Source organism: Amborella trichopoda, chromosome 7 (genome assembly GCF_054954075.1).
Source record: "Amborella trichopoda isolate Santa Cruz 75 chromosome 7, AtrichopodaSantaCruz75HAP2 v2.0, whole genome shotgun sequence".
NCBI classification, from domain to species: Eukaryota; Viridiplantae; Streptophyta; class Magnoliopsida; order Amborellales; family Amborellaceae; genus Amborella; species Amborella trichopoda.
This window is the reverse complement of record NC_142342.1, coordinates 41,386,504-41,406,935: the sequence shown is the minus strand read 5'-3', so window position 1 is coordinate 41,406,935 and position 20,432 is coordinate 41,386,504. Positions and strand designations below refer to the sequence as shown.

Genomic DNA, 20,432 nt, shown 5'->3' with positions numbered 1-20,432 from the left:
TAGTATTCATGTTTTCCAAATTTGGTATGGTTTTAATAGAGTAGAATGACAAACTAGTATTCTTGTTTTTCAAATTATTGGGAAAATGTTTTGAGGATGATGATGTTGATGATGATACGACTGGACCAATCTAAAAAGAAACAATTGGAATAAGTATTTTACTTGAAAAAATCACGCCCTAGGATGTTAGATAAAATGTCAAATTTTGCAGTGATCGTTCACCAAACCGGTTAGTAGTTTAGTCTAATCAAAACCGATCTAACTTAAAAACTCTAAAGCGGATCCCATAGTTAAAGTTTTAATCTTCCCAAAATATTATTATAGATGTTTGTTTTTATGGTAAGCCAAATAAAATAAAAAATATTTTGAACAAAAAGGCTGACCAAACTACCATTAAATTGTTTTAGGGGTATCTTGCTTTAAAATATTTTTTATTACTTTTATTTTATGCATTATATAAAATACATCTATATCCCAAATTCTATATAATTATTATTTTAAAATAAAAATAAAATATGAAACTCTTTTTGGACACCCGGATAATACTAGGTTCAATCTCAGAACCCTTCAACCGTTCATATCATGTGGACGCTATATTGTCCTTGCTATGTTTTTTTGGCATAAGAATTTCATGGTTAACAATAAAATTATATTATAGAAATATATGCGATAAAACTAATTATTTTTTATACAAAAACTTCACAAATCATCATTGTCTATAGTCGGGGTTATTTTATTAGTTAGGCACAAAGTCCAAAATATTTTTTTAGAAAAATTATGACGCATTTTAATAATTAGGAGATTAATACTAATTGTGACCTTGTATAAAAAATGAATAGCACAGATTAATCCACATTTGCATGCTTATTTTGATCGAGATTACCCTTGAAAAATTTTAATATCTAAAGAGTGGCAAGACATAGAATTCAAAATAAATATATTTGAGAGAATTTAGGTGTGACACCAATAAATGATAAGATGAAAAGAAGTAGACTTAGGTGGCTAGCCATATGTAAAGTAGACTTACGAGTCTTAAGATGTGAATTACTTCAAGTGGAAAGCGAATAAAGACATAGGGATAGGCTCAAAAGAGCATGATTGAAAGTAACGAGAAATAAAACATGATTGAAAGTAATGAGAAATAGATAGGACCTCAGCCTTTAATTGAGTAGAACCTCGTGTAGGATCCAATCCATTGAGAAAAGGCTTTGATAACGATGAATGACGATCAAAATGATTATTTGAGGGTAGATTTAAACTGTTAGAAAATTGTTTCATGCTGCGGGGACCACATTTCTACATTTGCATCCTTGAGGTATAAAGCATCCATCTAAAGATGGACGTAAATAGGTGGTCCATCTAAAAACAATTGAAACTATCGGTCTAAATGTTTTTTGAATAGAATTATTATTTTTAATTTTTAAAATTTATTTATTTTTTCATTGTCATGATCTCCATGTTATAAATTACATTTCTTTAAAAATTAAGTCCCAAAATCTGTCTCAAAAATAGCTTTTTAAGATGCGACTCATTTCTACATGGACTCATATAAACGGTGTCATGAATTGATGGATATGGTTTCTATGTAGAAAGCGTGCATATTGTAGAAATACGGGCTGGGCAATAAATATAATCTGATCTTAATTTTAGAGAATATATAATCTTTAACGTGGAGATCATGAATATGATTTTTTTTTTGAAAACTAAAAATAATAATTATATTAAAAAGACATTTGGGTCATTAGTTACACTTGTTTTTAGATGGACCACCCATTTGCATCCATCTTTAAAATGGATGATCCATACACCTGGACCGCATATTGTAGAAATACAGTCCAGGGCGCATGAAACAGTTTTCCTAAACAGACATTCCAACTTTTTTTCTTTTCCTCGGGCATTGATATCTGCTGAGCAGGTCAAGAGGGTAGATTTCTTTTACTTTCTAGGTTTGGGTTGCACTCGAATTCATCGAAGAAAACAGTGAGCCCACTCTCTCTCTCTCGCTCTCGCTCTCTTCGAATTTTATTGTGCGGATTGTTCTGGATGTCTGCTGATACTTTTCCATGCGGGATTAGACCGAATCTGTATTCTATTTATAATTTTTGTGCTCTTTTTGATGAATATCATATATTTGGGGCTATTTTTTAATATCGTACTCGTTGGTTTTCTCTTTGATGCATATCATATGTTTTTGGGCTTTTAGCTAATGATGTGAAGATGAAAATCAATTCTCCTGAATCTTAAACTTGACTGGTTCTCTTAGTTACTTTCAGAATTTGCCTTTTCATTTTTGTCCTGGTTTCTGCCCATGAAATTGAAGGTCAAACTCAAATTTGATGGGAAAACAGATTTCAGATATTATTCCTGGAAATTCAATACTATTAGTACGATTGGTTTGCTTGCCTTCATTTTGAATAGAGGGGGAGAGGGAGAGATTGAATCTGCATTGAAGAATTTCAGTCTCTATTTTCCATTGATCATTTATACACAAATTATTGGGAATTCAGGATAATGGGAAAAATATTGTATTTGAAAATGCAGATCTTTTCTCGGAAGCTTTAAAGGCATGATAGGATTCATTTTTTTGCGGCATTGTTATAAGAAATATGTTCCTTTCTCCATCTCATTCTTCTTGTGTGTTTTGGAATTTGATATTTCTATAATTTGAACCAAAGGAGGAAGGATATTTCATTGGAAAAAATTTCTTCACAAAGATATGAAGTTATGAGTTATGTTGGATTTTGTGTTTGGGAACCAAAACTCTACCAAGTAAGCTAGAAATGAGGAGATCATTATAAATGTATGCCACTTTTATATGTTGATTCTTGCTAATTGTAGGTTACAATAGGGAATTTATTATTCAAAGGGTTTCTTAGTAATATAATGAAACCTCTTCTTCAATAAAACCATATATATAAATGAATTTCTATAACCCCAAGTTTTGAACACACAATATCTTCATTCCAATGATAGGGAAAAAATTGACTTTCTAGCCTAGAAAAGGTCCAAATGAAGCATGTGGACATTTAGATGCGAACCTATAATAGATCAAAATCATTTTTTTTTCTTTTATTTTTATTCTTAAAATTGTTCATTAAAGGATGTTGAGGTCATGTATAAAATTAGGGGCAAAAAAAGAAAAGAATCCCTTAGTCTAGATCTAACTGTTCTATCAAATGGACCGTCTGCATTTATTGCCTTAAAAAGAATCCGTTTTTTGTGGGGCATTTTGAAGTTTTTAGATTGTTCATTAGATTGTAAAGAGCGCATCTTAAAAAAAATCCATTTTTTCTTTGCCTAACATGGTTTTTGAAGGAGAAGTTTCAGTTATTAGGGAAAACTGTCATGAAGTCACTCCCCTTGCTATACGTTGATATTTTTAAATTTCTTGTTGAAATCAGGTTGATCATGGATGAAAATGCTATGAACAGTCTGAAGAAAATGTCTCCTTGTGATGTTGAAGCTTTAAAGAAATGCTTGGAGGAAAATCATGGGGATCGTCTAAAATGCCAGTCACAAATTGAAGCATTTAGATCTTCCTGTTCTTTGGCCAAACTGTCTACTCAGACCCAAACAATCCCCCAATCTGAGCTATCATAAATTTTTTGTATATGGTTTTTGTGTAGATTGTGTTTAAAATTTGACTTATTAATACTATAAGAGGGAGAGTTGGAATCAAGGTATTTTTTTTGTCTTCGCATAAAATGCACTATCCGTTTTTTATATTTTTATTGTGGGTTTTATGATTTTGTTTATGTCGACTGTGATATTTGATGCTGTTTCACTTAGGAGAATCACATTATGTGATATTCCTTGACCTTTTAGAAGCAACATTGTCAAATGTGATTGTAGTGTTGAATTATTGGTAGGAGTTAAGCTGGTTTGCTTATGTTCTTGAAATATCCTTTTTCTTTTTTTGGTTTGACAATCAGGATTTTTGATTCATCCCTTTTACCATGCCAATTAGGCTGGTACACGTCCCTTTTCATAGAGCTTGATGATTATTCTCTTTTGGTGAATATTCGTGACCTCTATTTCCTTTTGGCAACTCTTTGTGCTTCAAAAACTCTATGACTAATTTGATCAGACCCTTTCTAACTTTTTGTGTGTTCTTTTTGATAAGAAGTTGAATAAACTGAACTGCTTACTTTGTTAAGAAGCAGTATTTGGCGTCAGTTACAAAGATAGCCATCTTAGCCCTAGCCACCCTAGTTAATAAATTAAGATGACTAACCTAGCTGGGTAATAGTATGACCCTAGTTGGCCGGTAGACTTTACGCACGTGTATCACTCTCTGCTAGGAAGATTTCAGTAGGTAGGAGTTTGCAAAATATGTGCTTGTATTTGTATCTTATATGAGCTCTGGTATCCTTCTAACTGATGCTATGATATATTTTTGAAGAGCTGATTGGTACTAATGGATTTTAGTATCTTGTGCACTAAGACGATGAGCACATCCATCAATGATCATGTAGATTCCTCTCTGCACATTACTAGAACTCGAAATCGGAAGAGAAGACAGCCCACAGTAGTCATGTACTACAACTTCTATATAGAAATACAACTGCTATACTCTGGGTTCTCTGTGTCAGGGATAAAGGTTAAGAACTGACCATGGTGATGAGATAGCACGACCCATGTCTCCTTTCATTGTGTCATCAATTCAATGACTGCTAGAAATCTTCTGGTTGCGTCATGGACTCCTATGAAGTGTTGATTATAACTTCTCATTTTCCAGTTTGATTTGTTCTCATCTGAGTAGATATCTCTACCAAATTATGGATATTTAGGATAATTGAAATTGACCCACATTTGAAACTCTTCTGTTAATTGGCGAATGCTCTGAGGAGTTAAGGTTTCTTGTCAAGTCATCAACACGAAGCACATCATCTATTCTTGCAACAATGTTGAATGCCAAACTCTCCAACACTCTAGAGTAGCTCTCCAGTATTGATTGTCCAATATCCTGCACAATGTAGATAGATAAGTAAGCCTGTGTTTGTTTTGATCATCCTGGTGTATTATTGCCTAGCAAAACAATATTTTGATCATTTAGGTCAAACGGATTTTGTAGCAGTAAGATTTTTGAGATAAGGAGATTTCAATAGTGGACAGAGACAAAAATAGAATTAAACACGTTTAGTGTTACAATCAAACACACCCTATGCCTTTTTAGAGGGATTTTTAACTACACTACACCATCAAAATTGGTTATTAATCAAAAAGTAAAAATTGCAGAAAAATGGCAATATTTTGCCAGAACTCAACAAAATGGTTTGCACCACACTTGAAATAAGCATGGTCTTCAGAGGGGTACAAATTTGTTAAAAGAACCATCTCAAAATTTGCAAATTATCCATGCTTGACATGTTCTGATAGTCTAAGTTGAACTATGGAGAAATTTCAGATGAACAAAGTCCAAGCGTCAAAGTTACCAATTAGCCAAATTTTTCCAAAAGTTGCACAAAATTGAAATTTCTTCGAGAACTTCAAAAGTAGTTGTCCCACCATTTTCATACTCTGAAAAGTCTGAGTTAGGGTCATAAATATTCAAAGATGAGCTAAAACCATCTCAAAAATTACAAATTAACCTAATATTTTAATGGCAAGAGATTAAGAAAACTTAGGTTCAGGGATAGTTTAATACAAAAAAAAGAAAAAACAGATGACCTCAAAAGTTGCAAGTTAACCGAATATTTTGTGAAAGATGTTAAAATTGTTGAACGAACTTTGCCTCAGGGCTGCGTCTTGAATAAATAAAAACGCACCTTAAAAGTTCAATGTCAACAATTATGGGGTTTTTTGTAGTATGCATAAACTCTTCCTTTAACACAATGTTAACAGTATAAAAAAAAGAAACTCAAATTAAACCAATCTTTTCATCATAATGTATTTAGCAAAACTTGACACAAGGTTAAGCAAAGTTGTGAGCTAATAAGACATTTTTTTGTGAGCTAATAAGACATTACATACCTTGTTATATTGTATTTTGCTCGTGTCCAAGGTTGTCTGAGAAAGTTCAGGAAACCTAAGCTTCAAGTTTGACAATAGGCTTTCAGTTCTCTTCACCAGCATTTCTATCTTCTCTCCATCCACCATCAAGTCTTTGACCATATCCCACGAGGATTTTGAATTGTGCGCACATTTTCGTTTCCATACATAGATTGCTGCCTCGAATCGATCAGCCAATTCGAGAGCTTCGTGCTCTGATGATATATGAAGACAGTCTAAGAGATAGTCTGAGGAGAACTGCTCTGAATTAGTTATGTACCGGTGGATAGCATCGCCAAGACTGGCTCTCCCAGTCTGCATGAAACATTTTCATGGTCATGTGTTTTCTTTTTTTTTTTTTTTTTTTTGAGAGAGAGAGAGAGAGAGAGAGAGAGAGAGAGGTGTTGACCTTAGGAAGAGTTTCAAGGTATGATTCTGGGACCTCCATCTCAGCCAGAATACTACTGTTTATGGCCATGGCTGCTTTGAGAATCTGGTTTGCACATTCGCGCTTGTGTTGCAAATGCTTCCTTGATTTATCAGAGAGACCATTTCGAGGGACACACGGTACAGGAAGCCACCACTTATCATCCAACCTTTGAAAACACCCTGAATCCTCTGACTCTGATGAGCCATGTCCTTGGTCTGCATACCAGAAATCTGCACTGCTGCTAAAACTGTCCAAGATTTCCTGTGGAGAGAGAGAGAGAGAGAGAGAGAGAGAGAGAGAGAGTGAGAGAGAGAGAGGTCAGCTCTATTGCATCCTTAGAAAAAAGAAAGGAAGGCAGGCCCGAATAGCATTTGACATAGAGATAGAGAGAGAGAAGGATGGGGGCCTGCAAATCTTACGAGTAGCATGGCATCGAGCTTTTGTAATGCAGGAAGATTGATGTAAATGTCGGTTCTTGGTCTGCTTGTCATCACCTGAGACCACAACCATCCCAAACACAAAACTCCAGTCATTTTTAATCAAAACAAGCATGACAGATAGTTATGTATTAAAACTCTTTTAAGTCTTTTATACTAAAAATAAGCAAAATTGACAGATGCTGTAACTGAAACTGAGTAGTTTATAATCAAAGCAAGAAAAAGAGTTATCTATCTGAACCTCTTGCCTACTCCCATCCAGGAAGGTTTGCCAGGCAGGGATGAACTCAACTATGTATTCACAGACTGAGAGAAGGCATTCCATCTCTCTCCTCCACATTGACTTCTTTCCAGGGGATAGAGGTTCTAATTTCCAAAGCTGGCCAAAAATTGTAGCTGCAGAAACAAATGGACTATGTTAGAGAGAGAGAGAGAGAGAGAGAGAGAGAGAGAGAGTGAGAGAGAGTACATACCATAGAGATTTGTAATGGCATTTGAGATTGCAACTGCAGTGGATACCCCTTTTCCACTCCCAGACATATCCTCACCCAACAACAGCTTTGAGAATTTTTCTTTCATGATATCAAGACCTGAAATATATAGTTACAAAGATAACTAGCCATAGATTAGTAATTGGTTATGGAAATTTCCTGTTTAAAATAAATTCCAAACTAGGAAGATAATTGTAAACCTCTCTTTCTCATGGATATATCTATGCTTTGAGGGAGAGAGAGAGACCTGATTTACTGGCTTCATGATCTTCTGACTTATGATCTAGAACTTGGGTATGCCTTTTGATCCCCAATTTTACTAATGCCCCTCGACTTTGGGTCTGTGGCCTACTGACCAGGGGGAGAGAATGCGGTGACTCTTCGGGGGTAGAATTTTCATAATTAGTATCGGAAGATATTGAAGTTTCAGAGCTCGTCCTGCTGAATTCCATTGTTCTAATGCTCAATGTAGAAAATTCACTATCTGTAACTGATCTTTCTATGTGATCCTCGATGCCTACTAATGTTGAAAAATTGCCCATCTCAAAACTTTGATCTTGGTGCGATTTACTGGAACTGAAAAAAAAACAAAAAAAAAAATCATGGGTTGTGTTAGTCCCTGTGAATGGAGTGAAAAAGTTTTTTGAGGTTCAAACTCAGTCCCGTCATTGTTGGGTTTTCTCTCTCTAGAGATTCAGGCAAATCTTGTGAGTCTAATTGACTAAATAGTGTTTTAGAACTTCAAAACTGATGATGGTTTAATGTTTGGTTTATCTCTTTCTTAAGGGAACTTTATAATTCTTCCCATTGCTTTTGTTTTCCCTATCTAGATTGCAGAGGATCATGCTGAGAAAAACTCATATTACATTAAAATATAGAAGAGAAAAATTGAACTTAGAAAATTAGCAACCTGAATTAGCTAAAAAAAGAAAAAAGAAAAGAAGCAATAATGTAGAATGGTTGAATTGATGCTGTGAAATGGCATTAAAGCTAACACACTGAACGTTTTATCTTGAGAGAAATCAGTCTGCATAAAACGAGCAAATTATTTTTCAATTAAAGCATGTATCACCGTGGCATTTGCTCAAAATTCAATCCTGCATGCTCTGTTCCTTAGCAGATACAAATTGGGTTACAAATACTTTTGTAAATCAAAATTTGCGGAGAGAGAGAGAGGCAACCCACAATTCTTCTTTCCCAACCTCCTCTCCTTCTAAGACACCCCAAGAACTTCAACCCTCAAAATTTTCGAAACCCAATCTCCTTTCTCTCTCTAAAATCATTAAAGCCGATAACAAATTCTAGAAATTCCACCATTGCATAAAGCTACCATACCTTTTCTTTCAGATTTTGAATTTGAACTACCACCACTGTCACGCTTTTCCTCTCGCTCTCCCTTGCTTCTCCTGCAACTTTTTCACTTTAATCTTTTCTTCCATGCTCATGGTTTAAAAAACACATGAAATGTAGCCGTTGGCCTCTGTTTTCCCCTCTGATTTTCCTTCTCTCCAACACTTTTCTCTCCCTTTCTTTCTCTTGGAGATGATGATGGCAACGGTCTTGAAACAGGGGAAGTAGCCGTTTAGAGAGCTTGAATTTCTTTTGAGAGCTTGACTTTCTTTTGTAGAGAGAGAGAGAATGAAGTTTTTATTCCATGAATTTGCAGATAGACAGAGAGAAAAGCATGGGCCTTTTGCAGTCTAATTTGCAGAGCTTTTGGTTTTCATATCGAGTAAAAGATCAGTTATTCTATGCTATTTCATCAACTATATTTTTCATTATTTTTATTCTTCTTAATTTTTAAATGGAAAAATTTATATAGAACCGAGGATCTAAACAATCAAATTAGAGCTTACATCAAAAATTTCACTAGAAGAGGTTGTTTTGATGCCCAAATATCCTGAAATTGATCATCTCAACATCGAGATGGACATGAGAAAAAAAAATCGATTTCGAGTTTTGGAAATAGTGTATTTTATAAGGCATTTTTAAACCGTCAATTTTCAAGATTTCCAAAGTTTTATAAATAAAAATGAAAATATGCATTAACGCTATCATAAAGATTTGTAACATTAAAACCACATTTCTCGACTCCAGTTATGTTAGAAAACCACATTTCTCGACTCTAGTTTAGGGTAGTCTGAATTTGATTGTTTAGAGCCTAGCCTCTATAGACAACCACACCCGATTTTTAATATTTTAGGAGGGAAAAGGGGTAAGCATTCATTCGTTTGGGAAGAGCTCATTGTCCTTGTTTTTTTAGTATATGGCACTAATATCCTTGTGCCTTAAGTTCATTGAATCTCTTGGTATGTGGGAAAAGTACGTTTGCCAAAAGATTTTGTGCTCCCGCCGGAGCATGCATAAGAGATTCATTCTCACAATAAAGGTCTATAAGAAGAGACTACTTACTTTTAGTACAAAAACGTCACAATTAGTATCGTCCTTCAAATTTTAAATGGGGTGGTTGTGGGTGTGTCTACTAGACTTACAGTACAAAATAAAAATATTATCAAACCCTATGGCACACCCCAAGCCATCCATTCTGACATCTAATGGTCTTATCAAGCTTCTAATGGCCTCTCAATGATCCTTTTGATGCCAAGGACCTAAAACGTTTGGAAAAAAAATTGACTCGGTATTGGACTAGATAATGAATTAGGGTTTCAAACCTAGCGATCAATTTTAGATAAAAAAAGGAAAACACTTATACACGATATGTAAGCAGCAAAAAAAAAAAAACAATCTCATGTCGAATTAGGTCCAATTTGTAATTTAATGTTCAATTTTTATTGTTTTGGAATACATTTTTCAAAAAATTCTATGCTCCGGTGGAAGAGTTTTGTATATTTATCCCTAGGCTAAACGCTATCTAGGGTCATTTAAGTGTATATAAAGTGCATGATTCTTGTTTTAATTTTAAGATAGATCATTAGTTTGATAGGGTTACATCCACGATACTTAGGTCCTGGGAATGATCCCAGATGGTATTTTACTCAAGAGAATGAATGCATAATATGATCTTGCAGGAACATAAAATCTTTCCACCGAGTAGCACTTTCCTAGAACGATGGGAGTTGGTCTCTCACAGCATAGCTGAGGATACGCCTATTCCATTTGGTTCTTATATTTTTCCAAGGTTTTTGTGATTTATTAATTGGTGGTCTAGAGGGGCTTTTGGTCAGTTTGGGTAATGCTTGGTCACGTATGATGGGCTTGCTAATTTCTCTCTCTAATGTCAAATTTCAATAATAGGTGAGGCCATGCCGGACCACCTACAATACATGGTCTAGCATTGAAAAACACATAAGAACTTTGCATCCAAAGAAATATCACGAAAGATAATTTGATTTGAGTTCTAAAAATCTTCCATATAAAAAATAAAAATAAGGAAACATTGAGTAGGGTTCTAGAAATCTTAGTTTAATTATACAAAACTAGAACAAATTACTCACCAAATGTCTAGTCCAGAGTCAATCTAAGGATGAGCTTTGAGGGCAATTTTGAGCTACAAACACATTTAGAGTGGAAATTGACATAACTGCACAAGAATTTAGAATTATTATCATTATGCAAACTTTATTTAACTATTTGGCGGGCTATTCATGATACGAATGTAGCAAAAAATTTATGTTGGCTGCTACTCTAACACAACCGTCGCCATTTCTCATCCAGGCCTCAGACCTGCAATGATGGAGTTCAAACCAAAAAGAAAAACTTAGAATAATCTTTTCAAATTGATTCCTTGATATGAATAAAAACAACTTTGAAAGATTTTGAACAAATCCCATGTGGGAACAACTGTACATTTTCACCTGCGGGATCAAAAATGAACCAATTAGGACTCAAGTATCCTAACAAAAAAAAAAAGAATAAATAAGTACATCGAGAGACCCAGGCTCTTAGTTGGAAATTCCTATTTGAGAAGACGTGTCTAATCATTGGAATTCCCAATAATTACAAAACGTTTTGGGAATATGAGTACATATACTCAAATTTTATGGATCTCTTTTTAACTAAGATTAATTGATTAATTATATCTAATATATATTTATGCAAGTTTGTGATTTATATATATGGAAAAAATTTATATAAGGTTGCAACCTTACCTTTATAGCTACGGATGCACCTCAAAAGTCTATCGAAAAAGATAGTTTTAATGTTGAAAAACCCTTTGATTGATCATCTCGACATCGAGATGTATGACTATGAAAAATAAAAAGATTTGAAGTAAAAAAAATAGTGTATTTTACAAAATATTATCTACACCGTCTATTTTCATATGTTTAAAGAACTACTTGATTTTAACTATTTTTGAAATTTAAAATTTTATAATTAGAAATAAAAATAGATTTTGATATAATCCTAATAACATTTTACATCAAAATCATATTGGATGACAAAATTTGAAGGTACACCTTACCTCTACAGCTACGGATGCATCCGTATGCCAACTACACCCTTTATATATTATTAGTATGACTTTATATGATTAGATAATATATTCCCAAGGGTCGTGTTTGAATCATGCTTCCCATGTTGCCATTACCCCTTTTATGCAGCAAAAGGTCTCACATTAAAAGCAAAACATTATATGCTCCTGCAGGAGCATATCTAATTCGATTCATAAGGTCATACCCAATTTCGACTTATTTTTAGGACCCTAAAATTTGAAGATACAACTTTCTCAACCTAGTGGAGGAAAAAAGGAAAAAATAAAAAAAGGGAATGCAACTGCACTTGTCGGTGCTTGAAAAAAATTGTCCTTAGAATAAACAAAGGCCATTTAATTGTTGTATGGTCAGATCTAAATGTTTAGTGGCTCGAAATTTATTTTTTAATTAGAAAATATTAATTTTCTAATTATAAAGTGGATCCCTAAATTTTATATCTAAAAAATCATCCCCCAACAAGTCTTATACACGAGAGAGTAATCATATAGTATGCTCCCTCGAGAGTACGCTATACAGCACTCTATTTAATGGTTGTGCCCTTCTAAGCAATATAAAAGTTTGGGCATGTTAGGGGAGTATAATGGTTGGTACTTTTTATGTGCATGAATCCCTAAGTCTTGGTCTCCTCACTATCTTTGTCCTAGAAACTTCCGTTTCCATGAAAAATACTAAAAAAAAAAAAAAAGGGGAAAAAACCGACTACGTATAACTTCCTACCCTCCATTCCCACCGTTAACATATCAAAAAAATAATAATAATATTGATTTCAATGTTCTCAACAACGGTAATCGTCATGACTAGGCAGAGTGGGACATGGGTCCACCATGGTTTGGTGCAGTTTGTAAGATTGATGCAGTTTGGATATCAAATCGTAGTGGTCTAAACGTGGTCACTAAGTCTAGATTAGTAAATAAACATGTTTTTCTTCTTTCTATTTTTCTTTTTAAAGGAAAATGTATTATGAGTGTTTAATACGCGAAAATATGATACACGTCATCCCCACCATCCATACTCACTACTCACGTTGTAGATGAGCTGCTCTTTGACTCAAGGATACAATTGTCCACTCAAATGGAATCTCCAGCATCTATTGTGAGAATGGATGGTGTAGATGACATGATACAAGCATCATACAATATCAGGCTCCCTTCTAATTCATACACACATATTGATTTCATGTTTTAGGTGCCGTTTGGCAAGAACCTCATTTCCCCACCTCTCACTCCATTGCTCGGCACTTAAGTGTTCTACTCTACATAGTACCTTGGCATGGCTGGGCTGGGCTGGGCTGGGCTGGTCCGGGCCGGGCTCGGTTCAGCCAAGGATTTTGAGCTGGGGTTGGGCTTTGCTTGTGGAAAGAAATTGCGTCCTGGCTGGGCACTGGCCTAGCTCAAAAGAATTTGGACCCCAATGTCTATCGTATAAACATAAAAATAACTATATCTAATATTTCATATTTTATTGTGACTCCTTTTATTACATTGTTTATTACCCATTTTGAAACTCCAAGTTATGAAACGAGATGTTTCTTAAACTAGTTCGGAACTTGAAATTCCTAAAAGGTTATTGAGAGAGAGAGGATTTGGAATTTGAAATTTTGAAATGGTTCATGATTGATAATCATTTTATGACTTTGGATCATGCCCCATTTCTGCCATTACTTCGGACCTTCACTACCAAAGTCACCTATAACTTCAGATTTTAAAAATCTGGAGTTATGTCCTATATACATGAAAGTCAGGGTGACTTTGAATCTTGAAGATTCTAGGACCTATCAAATTAAAAAAAGAAATAAAGTTTGAGACAAAATCCTAACTTTGGATTTTCAAGATCCAAAGTCATAAAATAACTTTGTGATTTAGGATCTCAAAAATCCAAAGTACTAACAAATTGAAAAATAAATAAAAAAAAGGCAGAAAAAGGGTGTGCCTGTAAAAAAAGCTATTTCTTTTTTTTGAGTTGGGGGTGAGGCGAGGTGTGAATTTTTTAATAACATAAATTGGGAAAGATACAAGCATAAAATTTTCCACCAAGAGTGAATTTTTAATAATAGAATTGTAGAGGATACAACCATAAAATTTTCCAAAAATAATAATAATAATAATTCAGAACTAGTTTCCAGGGGGTATTTTGTGAAAAAATAAAAACCCACAAAAGGTTAGCATAAATGTAATTCATTAGAAGTGGTTGTTTTGATGTCTAAATATTCTCAATCATCTTGACATCAAGATATATGTAAACGAAAATAACAAAAAAAAAAAAAAATTAGGTTTTAGAAGAGGTTGTTTTGAAGAGGTTTTTTTTTTTTTTAACTACTTGTTTTTCTCTCAATCTTTCCTACTGAATTTTCATTGCCTCAAGCTCCCATGAGTTTTCACTTATGTGAAAAACGTCTTTTTGTGATGACTGATGACTCTCTCCCTCTATTTCTCTCTTCGTGCTTTGTGATGATTTGATCCCTCTGTGTCTCTAGAAAACCAGGTGAACGAGTAACATCGCAAGTCTTGTGATTGCAACATAGGCTTTTGTTTGGTTGTGTAGAAATCCTGAAGTCTTGTGGATGGGTCATATTGACGCCTGGAAGAAAAAAGGGGAATAGGTAGGGTTGGGAAATGGTAGGGTATGGGTTGGGAATACGTCAAATTGGATGACTTGGGGTGAGTCGCGAAGTCTCGAAATTTTTTTTTTTTTTTTTTTAAATTTTATGTTTATTGAATAACACTCTTATAACCGCTCATTTTGAAATTTAAGAGACACTAATGATTGCGGTCTCCAATGTATAAAAGATAAATGTCCTCTTTGTAGAAAATCTTTTTTTCAAGGTCATGTTTCCCAAAAAGGTAAAAAAAAGACAAAAACATTTTACTTATTTCTCTTTGTTTACTTTCAATGGGATTGTCTACAAGAGACCATTTATTTTTTATATATGAAGGTCACAATCATTCTCACTCATGTCAAATTGAATAGCTTGATGTGAGTCACGAAGTTCGAGAATTTAAAAAACTTATAGAAACATATCTATGCCTATTTGCATATTTGTAATGGAAAAAGTTTCCATAAGATTGCAACCTTAAAATATAGAATTAAAGACGCACCTCAAAAATTCACCGGAAAAGATTGTTTCTATGTTGAAAAACTCTCGAATTGATCATTTCGACATCGAGATGTATGAATATGAAAAAAAAAATATTGAGTCTAAAAAATAGTACATTTTGCAACATATTATCCAGACCATCAATTTTCAACATTTTCATAAGTTTATAGATCTACTTGATTTTAACCATTTTTAGAGTTTAAAATTTAATAATTAGATATAAAAATAGATTTTGAGAAAGTTCTAAGAACTATTTACACCAAATTGAGATATTAAAAAATTCAAATTTATATAAATAAAAAATTTATTCATAATATATCTCTCTGTGTTTTCTATAATGTTGGCAAAAAATTGGAATGTGTTTTGGATATGAATGTTTATTTTTATATTCTTACTTTTGTTTTCGATGATTTTTAAAATATCCCTTAACAAAAGTTGATTTTTTCAAAATTGATTTTTTCAAAATTGATTTTTTTTACTACTTTTGTAATTTCATTTAGACGTGTTTTGTCTAGTTTTACTTTAAGCATACTTTTGAGAATTTTTTTTTCTATATTTTATTTTTAATACTTTTTAACCTTGCGAGACCCTGTTCGACTCATACTTGGCTACTGGGGCTTAGCCCATAGTTTAGTTCCACCCCCGAGTCATGGTTTCTAACACCGGTTTAGACTTTAGAGAGAGAGAGATAAAAGGGGTGGGTGAGGTTTAGTGAAAGAGAATAGAGGGCCAAGTTCAATAAAGTGGGTAGTTTTAAATGAAAATAAGCGTCGTAGAAAGAGAAAGAGTGAGCGTATGAATTAAGAGTTTTATTAAAGAAAAAAGTGTTCTTGTAATTGGGCCCACGCACCAACCGGCCTTAAAACTTGGCCATGAACCGGGTTCGAGTAATCCACAATTGGTCTGGTTAACTTGCCCTAATCGGACACCAGTCCAAAAAGGTTTAAAAAGAATAATCAAATATCTAAAAATTCCAAAACATATGAAAAATATTTTTAAAATATAATGAAACAAAATACATTTAAAAGAGATTTAAATAGTACGATTTTGAAAAATTAATTTGTGCCCAAATGTACAAAAGGATGAAAAAATATAAAAATAAATATTTATGACCAAAATACTTCCCAAACCTTTTTAAACTACTAGAAAACATTAAATTTCTTACTATTATTTTTTTTACAAATAAAATTCTTATTACTATTATTAAAAACCCTATTACAAAGAAAATGCTATTGAATTAGCTTGTGCTGAGTTCACGACTCCGTTTCCAAATTTATAGACTCGTGGAAAAAGGATATGAATTCTTGGGTTGGAGCCTTCCATCAACTTTATTGTTTCCCTCTTTTTTATTTTGCTGCCATTTGCTTTCCCTCAATCCCTCCTACTAAATTTGCACCGCCTCTAACTCCCATGAGTTTTCACTTTTTCTACTTGCCTGTTTTACCCCAAATAAATTACGAAACCGTTAGATTTTAGCGGATATACAGTATGGTTCATATATATATATATATATGCAGTATTTACACGCGCCGGTCTTTCGTTTTGTCCCCAATTTTGTGTTGAGTTTGCGTGGGTTTGCGTTATAACTTAGAGAGAGAGGGAAAAGATAAAGAGAGAGAGAGAGTGAGAAATTCTTTATGAGGTTAAACTGTTAAAGAGAGAGAGAAAAAAGACGTTTGCGTGAAGTTGGGGATGGTGCAAAGACGGAGAAGTCGCATCATAAGAAAAAATGGAATGGACGACAAAAAGTAAGACTTCATCTCCTATTTCTACAAAAAGCCAAACCCAAAGCCAATGACTACGAAAAACAAGACTTCCAAAGCCAATGACTCCTGTAGCTAAGCATTGCAATGGTCGTCAAAGTCTTTCACCAAATGACGATGAGACCCTCTAGCGGCAGGAGAGAGTATGATTACCTCTTACTTGAGAGAGACTGATTCTGTGGTCCACACTTCCTCCACCAAAACTCTATAAATGTCAAACCCAATCTCAAGCAATTACTCAAGCAAATTGAGTGAAGTTTTGCATGCCATGAAAATGAGAATGGTGGTGAGATCTCCATCTTTCTTCTTCTTCCTCCCCTTCATTTTAGCTTTTTCGATTCAATCCTCTGGTTTGTCAACTGTTGATTTAGAAGCTAAAGCATTGCTGAACTGGAAAACTAGTCTGAAAAATCACATTTTGGTTTCATGGTTTCTTAAAACCAGCAACTCCACCAGCCATTGCAGTTGGATTGGCATCAAATGCAACGATGACGGAAGTGTACTCGAGGTTAACCTCCCAAATTTTGATTTGGAAGGGACTCTCAATCAATTGAACTTCTTCTTGTTGCCCCATTTGACCGGCCTGAATCTCAGCATGAACTATTTTTTACAAGGGAAAATCCCGAAGAGTATCGGCTCCCTTTCGAAACTCAGTTTCTTGGATTTGGGAGACAATCGGTTTACGGGGTCGGTACCTGAAGAGATTGGCAATCTCACTGAGCTTCGCTTCATTTCTCTAAGTGGAAATGATCTTAGTGGCCCCATCCCTTATCAGCTGGGTAATCTGCAAAAGATATGGCATTTAGACCTTGGTAGGAACAATTTGACTTCTACTGACTGGTCAAGGTTTACAGGTATGGAGTCTCTTACTCACCTCTACCTATATCACAATGCTTTGATAGATTTCCCAGCCTTTGTTTCCAGATGCAAAAAATTAGTACTTCTTGATTTGTCTGAAAATGAAGTAAGTGGTGGAATCCCCATTCAAATGGTTTCCAGTCTGGAAAACCTCCAAGTCCTCGACTTTAGTCGTAATTACTTTCAAGGACCTATTCCTGCTGAACTTCAGAATCTGACGAGGCTTCAAGAACTTAAACTCTATAGCAATAATCTCAAGGGATCCCTCCCTCCCTCCATTGGAAACCTTTTCATGCTTAGTACATTGTCTCTATACAATAACCACTTCACAGGATCCCTCCCTCCCTCCATAAGAAACCTTTCCAAGCTGACTTACTTAGATTTATCTGCAAACAACTTCACAAGATCCCTCCCTCCCTCCATAGAAAACCTTTCCAAGCTGACTCACTTATATCTATCTAGAAACAACTTCACAGGATCCCTCCCTCCCTCCATAGGAAACCTTTCCATGCTTAGTGATTTGGATCTATCTGGAAACCACTTCACAGGATCCCTCCCTCCCTCCATAGGAAACCTTTCCATGCTTAGTGATTTGGATCTATCTGAAAACAACTTCACAGGATCCCTCCCTCCCTCCATAGGAAACCTTTCTAAGCTAACTCAATTATTGCTATTTGAAAACCACTTCACAGGCTCCCTCCCTCCCTCCATAGGAAACCTTTCCAAGCTGACTCACTTATATCTATCTAGAAACAACTTCACAGGATCCCTCCCTCCCTCCATAGGAAACCTTTCCAAGCTGACTCACTTATATCTATCTAGAAACAACTTCACAGGATCCCTCCCTCCCTCCATAGGAAACCTTTCCATGCTTAATACTTTGGATCTATCTAGAAACCACTTCACAGAATCCCTCCCTCCCTCTATAGGAAACCCTTTCATGCTTATTGATTTGGACCTATCTTATAACAATTTTATGGGATCTCTTCCTCCTGAGATTTGGAATCTTAAATCCATATTTAGTATGGATTTAAGTTCAAATAGATTTCAAGGCCAATTAATACACACCGCGTCTCACCCTCAAGGACTTCAACTTCTATACAACTACCGTAACTTTTCTGGAAATATTAGGTTGGGTTTTGGACAAAAATTTGAAATGTTAAATATCAGCTCCTCAACTGATCTACGCCGTCAGATTTGCAAAAGCATGAAATTATTTCCAGGATTCTTGAAACATTGTACGAGCACAGTGACAATCCGAGAGGTTGCATGCTATGACCTGGTGAACACAACTGAGACTTATGCCAAGCTTCCTAATTTAGAACAACTAGATCTCTCAAACAATCAAATTTCTGGTTGTATTCCAGAAAATTTTGGAGAAGTCGTGCCAAATCTATCGATCTTGGATCTCTCCAATAACAGTATTTCAGGATTTATTCCCAACTCCATAGGGAATATGGAGGGTTTGACGGTTCTTCATCTTTATAAAAATAAATTGATGGGACCTATTCCCACTTCCATGGGAAACTTGAAAAATTTGAGGACATTATTGTTGAGAGGCAATACATTATCAGGCCAGATCCCATCGTCATTTAAACATTGTACCCAGCTAGAGGTTTTGGATCTTGGTGACAATCAATTAGTGGGAAATTTACCATCATGGATTGGCCAAAGTCTTACCGCACTTCGTGTTCTCTCTCTGAGATCTAACAAGCTTATTGGGGCCATTCCTAAGACTATGTCAAGTCTATACTCGCTTCAAGTTTTCGATGCTGCTGAAAATTGCCTCTCAGGCACTATCCCTGACATGTTCACAAACTTCACAGCAATGAAAGTTACAGAGAAGATGGCTGATTACAATTACGATCGCAATCACAGCTTCTATTATATGGTGAGCATTGATATAGTGGCAAAAGGGTCAATGATGGAATACACCAAATTTCTCTATCTTGTGACATGCATAGATCTTTCGAGAAATAATTTCTCGGGAAGAATTCCAGAATCATTGACAAAATTGATAGGCTTGCGCGTGTTAAACCTATCTGGAAACCACATGATTGGGAAGATTCCTCAAGAGATTTTATCAATTGCAAGAGCTAGAATCGATGGACCTCTCGAACAATCTATTCTCTGGTGGCATTCCTCTGAGCATGTCATCTATGAATGCCTTGGGCGCATTGAACTTGTCCTACAACAATTTGTCTGGTCCAATTCCTTTTACTGGCCACATGAGCACATTCGATGATGCCTCAATATACTATGGAAACGAACATCTTTGTGGTCCTTCTCTTCCTAAAAAGTGTGATAGACCAATATCTAACAATGTTCGGGATTTGAGAACCGGGTCACCAGAGGTCCAGCAATTTTGGATTAGTGCGGGCTTGGGCTTTGGGATTGGATTTGGAGGATGGTGCTCAGTTCTAGTCATTAAAAGGAAATGGAACAATGCAATTCTCAAAGTCATGGACTCCATCGCTGAGATTTTGATCACGCGATTGCAACATTTATTTCCCAGAAGAAATAGGTGATGAGTTTATAGTTACATAACCAGTTTTAGAATATTAGAGTGTGAAGAAGTGTGTAAGAATGTAGTATTGGTTGTGTAATCTTAATAGGTGCTTGTATTGTTTGGATGTAAGTCTGTTGTCCAATATGTTCATGTCATTTGTATTTGTTTTGTATGTCCTTTTCATGTTCAATGAAATTTTATATGGCACGGAGAGAGAGAGAGAGAGAGAGAGAGAGAGAGAGAGAGAGAGAGAGAGAGAGAGAGAGAGAGAGAGAGAGAGAGAGAGAGAGAGAGAGAGAGAGAGAGAGAGAGAGAGAGAGAGAGAGAGAGAGAGAGAGAGAGAGAGAGAGAGAGAGAGGAACTTTGGGTTTTGGATTTTAATGGTCCAAGTGCATGTCTTGAGTA

At 35.1% G+C, this 20,432-nt stretch overlaps 1 protein-coding gene and 1 pseudogene across 4 annotated transcripts; one reads left to right on the top strand and one right to left on the bottom strand.

Annotated features, from left to right (window-relative positions):
* Positions 1 to 4,464: 4,464 nt before the first annotated feature.
* LOC18422886 (rop guanine nucleotide exchange factor 7) lies at positions 4,465 to 9,092 on the bottom strand. 3 transcript variants are annotated; one of them, XM_088871410.1, is made up of 8 exons: positions 8,685 to 9,092; positions 7,597 to 7,925; positions 7,332 to 7,448; positions 7,100 to 7,254; positions 6,841 to 6,915; positions 6,401 to 6,682; positions 5,974 to 6,306; positions 4,465 to 4,966 (listed from the first exon to the last, which is right to left on the bottom strand). In XM_088871410.1, the coding sequence occupies exons 2-8, from the start codon at positions 7,889 to 7,891 to the stop codon at positions 4,787 to 4,789; spliced, it is 1,437 nt and encodes a 478-aa protein (XP_088727536.1). In that variant the 5' UTR covers positions 7,892 to 7,925; positions 8,685 to 9,092; the 3' UTR covers positions 4,465 to 4,786. The 3 variants fall into 3 exon arrangements, with proteins under 3 accessions (XP_088727536.1, XP_088727537.1, XP_088727535.1); XM_088871411.1 differs by lacking the exon at positions 8,685 to 9,092 and adding an exon at positions 8,535 to 8,677; XM_088871409.1 differs by lacking the exon at positions 8,685 to 9,092 and adding an exon at positions 8,422 to 8,610.
* Positions 9,093 to 16,896: 7,804 nt separating this feature from the next.
* On the top strand, positions 16,897 to 20,197 carry LOC148781430 (uncharacterized; annotated as a pseudogene). Its single transcript, XR_016059991.1, has 2 exons — positions 16,897 to 18,961; positions 19,034 to 20,197. The product of XR_016059991.1 is annotated as an uncharacterized LOC148781430 (transcript).
* Positions 20,198 to 20,432: the final 235 nt, after the last annotated feature.

Bases quoted from the DNA above. Each gene is read 5' to 3' on its own strand.
- LOC18422886 (XM_088871409.1), bottom strand. The intron at 7,449-7,596 runs GTCTCTCTCTCT...TATATATTTCAG, and splicing joins TCATGAAGCCAGTAAATCAG to GTCTTGATATCATGAAAGAA. The intron at 7,255-7,331 runs GTATGTACTCTC...TTGTTTCTGCAG, and splicing joins TGCCATTACAAATCTCTATG to CTACAATTTTTGGCCAGCTT.